Source organism: Hevea brasiliensis, chromosome 3, assembly GCF_030052815.1.
Source record: "Hevea brasiliensis isolate MT/VB/25A 57/8 chromosome 3, ASM3005281v1, whole genome shotgun sequence".
NCBI lineage: Eukaryota > Viridiplantae > Streptophyta > Magnoliopsida > Malpighiales > Euphorbiaceae > Hevea > Hevea brasiliensis.
Window position 1 is genome coordinate 106,891,308 of NC_079495.1, and position 9,825 is coordinate 106,901,132.

Here is a 9,825-nt window from a genome sequence, read left to right on the forward strand (position 1 = left end):
GTTTGAAGGAAGTTGATTCTGATTTCCTTTAATTTTTCTTTTAAGCAAATTAAAGAGTATTTTAAAGGAAACTAAACCTCATTCTCATGCGATGTTTAATTACCCAAAACCCTTTAAGCACTTTAATCAAACTTGAAATTTCTCTTAACCCATTAGTTTATTTCTAACACTACGTGATTAAGTTAATTATCTTGATTATCTGTCATAGATTTTCACCTCTCGATCCTTCAATTTAAGATTAAGAACGAAACCCAAAGGGTACCAATATTAGGTATGTAAATAAGCACATAAGATAAGAATCAAAACTTATATATACTAAAATCTGATTAAAACCAGTCCAAATCCACAAATAAAAATTAAATCATTACACCCAACTCTGAAATCTTATGTATCTACTCACTCATGCTTGTATTTACAAGTAGAAAATATGAAATAGAGCAAGAAAACATGAAAATAAGACTAAAAATAAAAGAACCTAGAAGAAGAGAATCTAAATCTCTAAAAATGGAAGCTGAAAACGTCACTCTGCAGGTGTCCTTCCTCCAGAAAATGGCGTGATTCCTTTTTTTCTTTCTCTTTTGATTTTTTTCTCTCTTTCTCCTTATGGTAAAAAATGAGAATATGATGCTTATATATCCCCTCAAACTTTGCCCTAAAAATGGTCTTTAAAGGGATAAAGACAAAATGTGTGAAAGGTGTGAAAAGAGAAAATTTTTCCATGTCAGCGCCATCCCACATGCCTGATGTTGATTTAAGTTATTTTCAACATGCCTCATGTTGATTTAGAGGGGGAGCCTTTAGGTTCTGTATGACCAGCTACACGGGGTATGTGGAAGTCCCTTAAACTTTCAGTAAGTTTTGTTCCAAAATCTTTATGTGCACGACCCAGTGTTGAATCTGCATGCCTCATGTGGATTCCTGCCAGCTGACTCTTATCTTCACACGACCTTCAACACGGGGCATATTGAAGCCCTTGAAAATCTCGGCTGATCTTCTTCATTAGGCAAATTTTCTTCATTTTTTACACTACTTTAAGCTTCCAGATCACTTTGAATTTCTTCTATATGGACCTTTTACCTTTAAACCTTATTAAAACCTATCAAAAACATTAAAATTCAAAAAATCAAATATAATGAAACTAAAATTAACAAATTAACTAAAATAAGTACTAAAAGCATAAAATTACTAAACTAAAAAGGGCAAAATGGATGCAAAACTACCTTAAAATATCTATATACAATGAGTTTATCATTATTTTCTTAAAATTGGACTACACTTATGGGCTTTATAGTTGGGCTAGGAATTGTTAAGCTTATTACAAGCTTTGGGAGCCTTATGCTGACCTAAGTCCTAGTGCAAGTTCGACCCAGAATTTGAGTCGTAACACTGATGCAATGATCCAAAGCCTCCAGGGTTAATTATCAGTAAAAAAGTGACATTAATGAGTTTGCTTCATTGGATAGTCAGAGGGAGAAGTCAATCACAGAATCAGATTATGGTGTCAAAGAACATGTGGAGTTTGAAATGGATACTTCAGCAATTCAGTCTTGTGATACAGAGGATGAGGTGCAAGATCTTGATCAACAAGAGTATGCACCTGAGCAACAATAACAAGAACCATATAGCATTGCAACTGGTAGAGAGAGAGAAAATAGATTAGACTCCTGTAGAGATATGCATATGCAGATCTAGTTGCACTTGCCTTGTCAGTTACTGAGACAGTTAATGTGCATGAACCCAACAATTATGGAGAAGCTATTTCTTGTTCAGATGCAGATCAGTGGGTTAGTGCTATGGGTGAAGAAATTGAGTCTCTTCACAAGAATCAAACTTGAGGGCTTCTAATATTGCCTAAGGGACAAAAAGTAGTAGGCTGCAAATACATATTCAAGAAAAAGGAAGGCACTCCAAGGGTTGAAGCACCTCGATATAAGGCACAGTTGGTAGCAAAAGGCTTTACTCAGAGGGAGGAGGGAATTGACTTTAATAAAGTATTTTCTTCAGTTGTGAAGCACAGTTCTATTAGGATCTTACTTGCTATGGTTGTTTTTCATGATCTAGAGCTTAAGCAACTAGATATGAAGACATCATTTTTGCATGGTGAGCTGGAAGAGAATTTATATGAGTCAGCCTGATGAATTTGTCATTCCAGGTATGAAAAACCATGTTTGCTTGCTTAAGAAATCTTTATATGGTTTGAAATAGTTTCCTAGACAGTAATACAAAAGATTTGATATATTCATAGTTCATAATGGCTTTATTCATAGTTCATATAATAGTTTTGAGTATCATAGTAAACTTTCAGATGATTCCTTTGTCTATTTGCTATTGTATATGGATGACATGCTTATTGCTACTAAAAGCATATCACAAATTAACATTTTGAAAAAGCGATTGAGTGATGAGTTTGAGATGAAGGATTCGGGTACTGTAAAGAAGATATTGAGAATAGAAATTACTAGGGATAGAAGTATTAGGAAGTTTTTCTTGTCTCAGCAGGCCTATATTGAGAAAGTGCTTAAACGTTTCAATATGAATAATGCTAAGCCTATAACTGTTCCATTTGCTGCCCATTTCAAGTTATCTGTAGACATGTAGTCAAAAACATATGAGAAGATGGAGCACATATCTAGTATTCCCTATTTGAGTGCTATTGGTAGCATCATGTATGCTATGGTTTGCATCCAACCTGACATTTCACATGCAGTTAGTGTTGTGAGTAGATACATGGTGTATCCTGAGAAAGAGCATTAGCAAGCAGTGAAATGGATTTTGAGGTATTTGAAGGGTACTACAAATATTGGTGTGACATTCGACAGGGCCAAGACGAGTGATTCAATTATTAGCTATGTGGATTCAGATTTTGCAAGAGACTTAGGCAAGATGAGATCTCTGGCAGGTTGTTTGTTTATTCTCTTTGGAAATACTATTAGTTGGAAGGCAACATTATAAGCTACAGTTACTTTGTCTACAACAGAGGCTGAATATATGGCTTTAGCAAAGACAGTAAAGGAAGTTTTATGGTTACAGGGTTTGGTAGGTGATCTTGGGTTGATACAAAATAGCATTAGCAGGCAGTGAAATGGGTTCTGAAGTATTTGAAGGGTACTACAAATGTTAGTATGACATTCGACAGGGCCAAGATGAGTGATTCAATTATTAGCTGTGTGGATTCAGATTTTGTAAGAGACTTTGGCAAGATAAGATCCCTGGCAGGTTATTTGTTTACTCTTTCTGGAAATACTATTAGTTGGAAGGCAACATTATAAGCTACAATTACTTTGTCTACAACAGAGGCTGAATATATGGCTTTAGCAAAGACAATAAAGGAAGTTTTATGGTTATAGGGTTTGGTGGACGATCTTGGGTTGATACAAAACAAGCCAACAGTGTTTTGTGATAACCAGAGTGTAATACATCTCACAAAAAATTAGATGTAGCATGAGTGAACTAAGCACATTGATATCAGATATCACTTCATTCAGGATATTGTATTTCAGGGGACTGTAGTTATACAGAAAGTCTCTACACGTGATAATCCAGCAGATATGATGGCCAAAGGAGTCTCAATCAGCAAGTTTAGGCATCGCCTAGACTTAGTTGGTGTTCATAGTGCTCAATAGTGCCCTTGCGAGGACATATGACAAGACAGAATGTTTATAGTGAAACTTTTTCTCTCGTCTTACCTGTGGACCTAGACCTTACGGTCGAACCACGTTATACTCTGTGTTATTTATCTTCTCTTTTCTTATACTGTGTGATTGTACAATTGTGTGTATTTTTTATATTTACGTGCCTGCTATAACATTTTCTTTATGTCCGGCAAGTTTATTACCCACCTGCAAGATGCAGCCTGTGCTAACCAACATAGATAATGGAACTTGAGGAATGCATGAGAATAGACAAGCCGACAACTATGCCATTCCATTTTCTTGTCTTTCTGCTATTTCTTCATCTTTAGTCAATCAAGTTATCATGTTATGCCAAATTTTCCACCTCCATCATCATCAAATATTTCGAGTTTCGACAGACAATTGAATCAAATGTAAATAAAAGTTTAAAGCGTTTGAAGATTGCAAAAACTTTTTCATAAATGTGAAGCATCCCTTATAAGTTGTTGCAGGCTTAGGTGGAGAACTAGATCAGTATTCTTTTACCAACATTTTTCATGACCAAGGATTCTGTTTATCCATCAAAAGATGCTTGCACCACCAGAGCAGAAACCCTTGGACTTGGCAAAGCCACATAATAAAAATAGAGACAAATAATTCAAAACGGTCCAACTAGTTATTTGGTTTCCAAGCTTGATCTTGATATTTACTTGCACATGTTCAGCATTTTAAATTACATTGAGAGATACAAACAAAGAAGGGATGGAAATAACACAAACTTGGAAGGGAGAAACATCAATTGCTAATTGCTTTTCCATTAGGAAATGGAAACAAGTGAAAGAAAATTACAGTAAAATATTCCTGTTATCAGCTTGAATGCAGATAAATTATTCCTCAGAAATCATGTAATGAAGACAACAAATGTTACAAATTGTTGATACTTAACACTAAGTCGTTAACAAATTGGATCAATTCCTGGCATCTAAGGCCATGATGGTTCTAAGATTCATAGGGACCATGTAATTGGTAGAGCCAGAGAACATCGCTTCAACAAGCAGCCTATTTGCCTTCTCAGATGGATGGAACGGATCCCAGAATGCATACTCACCTCTGTTTGGACATAAGTTTGATGCTGCTGTGCATAGTCCAAGACCATTGTATTGTCCCTGTCCACAACAGGCAACCTGTGATGTAGTGAATCCTGCAGACCAAGAAATAGATGAGTCTTTGAGTACCATTCTCTCATGCTATGCAATTTAGCACATATCTCTATATATATACCATATGCTTGGGGATTACTGATGAAATCCGTGTGCATTCTTTGTGTATTTGCACCGATGAACACATTTTTGCCAATTTTTTTGTTCAGTCCTTTGAGCATCTCAACAAGTTGAGGGTTGTACAAGGAAGCAGCTCGCTGAAGTTCAGCAGAGCAACCACCATTTGTGCCCCGCAAAGCTAGTTCTGCTGGAACGCAGCCCAGTGGTCCAGTACCTGTCACGAGAACTCTTCTTGCTCCCAATTTATATAGTTCCTGCAATGTATAATTAATAATGGGGTCAGCAAATAATACTTGCTATACCCAGTTGTACAGGATTGCTTTTTCTAACTAGAAACCTCAAAGACTTGATGAAACTATTAATGGAGGAGACTGCTTTAATGATAAAGTGGACAGCCAGATAAAAAAAAAAAAAGACAGATGAAAAGTTGCCTTTTTTTTCTCAAAGCCCAAACATGTCTCTCTTGTGCAACCTTATTCAATTGTTCACACAAGCAAATAACCTTGCCCCACATTCAACGTGCTCGGTCAATTTCTTGTCCCTGTTGCTAAATTCCAAGCAAAGTAGGCCAAAAAAGGAAAAAGAAATTACCATTAATAATTTTTTGTACTCTGAAATGAGGTACTTGACATAATCTGGCAAAGGAAATTGGCGAGACCTAGCAGAATAGGGAAGCAAGTAATAGTTGTTCACAAAATCATTGCCACCGACAGCGATCAGGATTAGTGCTCCATTTACAAGTTGCTTAGTTCGATCACCTCCAATAAGATCACGAACCCGCTGCTGGTATTCTTGAAAGCATTCCAACTGTTTATCCATTCTGATAATGTTCAGCTGCAAATTTCACCCGTTAGGGCCATAATTTAAGGCAGAATTATACATCAGCAAATAATCCTGCTGCCACTTAAGTTTAGTAACAGAAGGAGCATTCTTTTAGGTCATTGCTTGACACTTACGAATTGAACCCCAGTGTCATTGAGGATTCCAATCCCAGCAGAAGCAAAATTGGCACCATTAAGCAACCTTTGTGCAGTTAGTTCTGGACTCAGGTATGGCAATACAGGTTCTGCTCCGATTCTCTCACCTGGAAATGCATAAAATTCACACAAGTGATGAATTTGAAATACATATTTATTTCATTACCTTCTACTGAGAAAAGCAAATCCCATTAATGTAAATGCTATATATAATCAGAAACACTGCAAAACACAACTGATAATGTCTGGAATGTTAAGGCCATTAGAGAAACGGCCTGTGGGACGATGAGTTGGGTAATCAATTCCATAAGGAGGAGAATCTGCACGGGCAGTTGTTGCAAGGTAGTTGTTATTGCCACTGTCCACGAGTGAATCACCAAACACGAAGAATGCTCGAGCCTCAGATGGAAGAACAACACCTGCAGCTACTGCTAAAAGGAAAAACACCATCTTGGTAATGGATGGAATTGAAATAGTAGCCATTGGCATTATTCCAAGAATTTAATATATATATTAAATGTAGCTATATAACGAGCTAGTTTTTGTTATTGGAAAAATAATTATTGAGATGGGGGTTTATATATAGCTTGGTGGGCTTCAACTTCATTGAATAAAGAGGAGCTTGAAACATAAAATGCAAACCAGAATAGGTGGTTGTGCATTACTGCAACTACTTGCTGCAATCTTGAATTAATTCATGCTATTGCTAACAATCTTTTTGCACGTTTCAGATCAAAAGTTAGCTTTTCCCGAGCTAGTTCATGTGATGAAAGTTCATGTGACGAATAGTTGTTCCATAACTAAGTATTTTGGATTAAACTCTGTCCTTAATTTCTAGTAGTAATCAATCTTATTTTGCTTATTTATTAAGCCATATTAAGAATCAACACTTGATAATGAAAAATATATCTCTTGACTTTTCATCATTTAGGACGTTAATGAAAATTGATCAATAAAAAAAATTTCTGGCAAAAAAAAATAAAATTAAATCAAATTTTGAAGTTTTACAGACTTATAAAGGGAAAGAAAAAGAGGGAGAATACAAAGGCAAGTGGGAGCCATGACCTCTAACTCTTCCAAAATTGTCTTTTTATATTTATATACTCTCATGAAAATTTTATTTTATTTTAATTATTGGCTCTAAATAATTTTTATTATTTTATTATGATATAGGTTAATGTGAAATATTAATTTTTTTTTATTTTTCTCATATATTTAATAAATTTTTAATATTGGCACTGAAAAATTTTTAATTTAACTATATTTTATTGTGTATTTTTTAATGTATAATATTAACTCATAAAAATATAAAACGAGTGTAGTTAATCATTTTTCAAATTAATTTCATGTATAACATTTCCCCTTAAGAGAAATTTTGTAACCCCAAAAGTTTAATGCACCCCTTTCGTTTTTTTTGATTCGTTATATTTCCTAATTTGTTTTTTTATTTTTGGCTTATTTTATATATATATATATATATATATATAATCACTTAACATATTTTTTTTAATTTTCACTATATAATGAATTAAATTTAATTATTTATTATTTTGAGAATATTGTACTTATTAATTATAAAAAAAATTGAATTAAAAATGTAATACGATTACACTTTTCTAAATAATTTAGTGGCTAATTTATACATTAAAAAAATAATATATGTACATATATATCACTGATTTTTTAATGTCAGGGTATCCTCTGTATCTGTTCTACATATGATTAATCATTTTGAACTTCGTAACTATCCCTTTTAATGATATATTCTCCAATTAAAAAAACATAAACCTACATGGCCATAACCCAATGATGGCACTTTTAACAACCTAGTAAGATGGCTTAGGTCAAAATCTAGAGATATATCAATAGTAATTTGGAGAAAGGGGCTATAAAGATTCCAATTAGTTAGAAATTAAGTAGTTTAAATTACTACCATTTTTTCATTAAAACCATCTAATGTACCAAAAGAAAAAATCAATTCAACCACCGTTATACAAACTGATTAATTAAAGACATCACATTCGACAATTGGGTTCTAAGACAATTCAACGCATGAATATCCTCAGAAAATCAACCACTACATTAAACATGTACTATTAAACTTAAAGGAACAAATATTTTTGAAGAAAATGCAATTCTTTAGGTCTTGGAGTCCAAGGCCAAAATGGTGCTAAGGTTCATGGGGTTCATGTATTGGGTGGAGCCATTCAGGATTTGTTGAGCAAGGTATCCGTTTACCCTCTCTGATGGATGGAATGGATCCCAAAACACATATTCATCCCTGTTAGAGCACAAGTTTGATGAGGATGTGCATAGTCCTAGACCGTTATAAGGCCCTTGCCCACAACAAGCTTCCTTTGAATTGGTAAATCCTGCATATCAACCAGCAACATTAAATCAATAACAAATGATCTTAATCCATTTAAACAATGAACTTTTGTTCAGTAATACTGAAGTTGGTTTCAGAACCGTGAGGTTACAAGTTGAAACCTCAGTTGGAGCCCAATTAATCTAAAAAATATGATAAGAATTCAGAATTAACTTACCAAATGCTTGAGGATTACTGAGCAAGTCAGCATTCATTCGGCCTGTATTTGCTGCAATGAAGATGTCTGAACCATATTGATTGTTGAGTTCTTTGATCATTTCAGTGAGCTGAGGATTGTACAAATTTGCAGCCTGTTGCAGCTCATCTGAGCATTGCCCATTTTCGCCCCTCAAGGCCAATTCTGCAGGGACACAACCCATTGGACCTGTGCCAGTTACAAGAACCCTCCGTGCTCCAAGATCATATAGTGTCTGAAGAAGTTTTCTGTACTCAGAGATGAGAAACTTCACATAATCTGGCAGCGAATACTGCTGAGACCTTAAGGAGTTAGGCACCAAGAAATAATTGTTAACAAAATCATTCCCACCAACTGTGATAAGTACAAGAGCCTCATTAACAAGTTTCTTGGTCTGTTCAGCTCCAATGTGAACAGCCACTCGCTGCTGGTATTCTTGGAAGAACTCAAATTGTTGAAACATTCTAAGTATATTTACCTGAAAATACATCATTAATTAATTAGAGATTTAAACTATTCAAGTCTTAAAATTAACTAGAAATTATTAAAATTAATGTTGCACTTACAAACTGAATTCCAGTGTCATTGAGGATTCCAATTCCAGCAGAAGCAAAATTTGCACCAACAAGTAGCTTCTTTCCAGTAAGCTCTGGACTCAAGTATGGCAACAGAAGCTCCGAGCCAAGTGCTTGACCTACAAAAATAGGTGAACACGTCACGTGTTAGTCAAGCAAAAATTGAAAAATATATGCCGTAATGCATACAAAGGTCGTAGCAGCACAAAAATTAACTGATAAAGTCAGGGATATTAAGGCCATTGGAGAACCGGCCCGTGGGTAAATGAGTCGGAAAATCAATGCCGTAAGGTGGAGTGTCTGCTCGTGCAGTGGTGACTAAGTAATTGTTGTTGCCATGGTCAACTAGTGAATCTCCAAACACAAAGAAAGCTCTAGCCTCGACTCGAGGAGAAAGAATTACAATTGTCATGAGTAAGGCAAAGCTGATTGAGGAAATGAGAATTGAACTTGCCATGGAATTGGATTCTAAGAAATTCTTGAGTAGGAAATGTGTTTTCAGAAACCGTTGCTGTGTGGATTCAAGAGTGAGGAGAGACATATATAAGTAGAAGTGGCGATGTGGGTGGAGGAAAAATTTAAGTCCAACTAACTGAATTTGGCAGAGGTAGTTGTGCATGGGACGCTGCTGACCTTTTAATGCATTATTAAGAAGACCTGCATTAATATTCTAGTAATTAAGACGGTCTTTTTTTAACTGGACTAATTATAAGGATTTTAACTTCTGTTGGACAGCATTTGGTAAGCATTTAAAGTCGGAAACTTTTGTCTAGCCAGCTTTTTTATCAAATAATCCCAATATAATTGCACAACTTCGA

General features: G+C 35.1%; 2 protein-coding genes across 2 annotated transcripts; both read right to left on the minus strand.

Annotated features, from left to right (window-relative positions):
• Window positions 1–4,390: 4,390 nt before the first annotated feature.
• Window positions 4,391–6,442, minus strand: LOC110637415 (GDSL esterase/lipase At5g18430-like). The gene is made up of 5 exons (XM_021787501.2): window positions 6,105–6,442; window positions 5,848–5,975; window positions 5,483–5,725; window positions 4,893–5,145; window positions 4,391–4,812 (listed from the first exon to the last, which is right to left on the minus strand). The coding sequence occupies exons 1-5, from the start codon at window positions 6,355–6,357 to the stop codon at window positions 4,580–4,582; spliced, it is 1,110 nt and encodes a 369-aa protein (XP_021643193.1). The 5' UTR covers window positions 6,358–6,442; the 3' UTR covers window positions 4,391–4,579.
• Window positions 6,443–7,857: 1,415 nt separating this feature from the next.
• Window positions 7,858–9,516, minus strand: LOC110637417 (GDSL esterase/lipase At5g33370-like). Its single transcript, XM_021787504.2, has 4 exons — window positions 9,224–9,516; window positions 8,999–9,126; window positions 8,415–8,910; window positions 7,858–8,240 (listed from the first exon to the last, which is right to left on the minus strand). The coding sequence occupies exons 1-4, from the start codon at window positions 9,462–9,464 to the stop codon at window positions 8,008–8,010; spliced, it is 1,098 nt and encodes a 365-aa protein (XP_021643196.2). The 5' UTR covers window positions 9,465–9,516; the 3' UTR covers window positions 7,858–8,007.
• Between the last annotated feature and the right edge of the window lie 309 nt (window positions 9,517–9,825).

Excerpts from the sequence above, each read along its gene's own strand:
- LOC110637415 (XM_021787501.2), bottom strand. The coding sequence starts at position 6,357 with ATGCCAATGGCTACTATTTCAATTCCATCCATTACCAAGATGGTGTTT. Across the intron at positions 5,726-5,847 it reads ATGACACTGGGGTTCAATTC|CTGAACATTATCAGAATGGA; the intron begins GTAAGTGTCAAG and ends TGAAATTTGCAG. Across the intron at positions 4,813-4,892 it reads CAGTAATCCCCAAGCATATG|GATTCACTACATCACAGGTT; the intron begins GTATATATATAG and ends CTTGGTCTGCAG.
- LOC110637417 (XM_021787504.2), bottom strand. The coding sequence starts at position 9,464 with ATGGCAAGTTCAATTCTCATTTCCTCAATCAGCTTTGCCTTACTCATG. Across the intron at positions 8,911-8,998 it reads ATGACACTGGAATTCAGTTT|GTAAATATACTTAGAATGTT; the intron begins GTAAGTGCAACA and ends ATGTATTTTCAG. Across the intron at positions 8,241-8,414 it reads CAGTAATCCTCAAGCATTTG|GATTTACCAATTCAAAGGAA; the intron begins GTAAGTTAATTC and ends GTTGATATGCAG.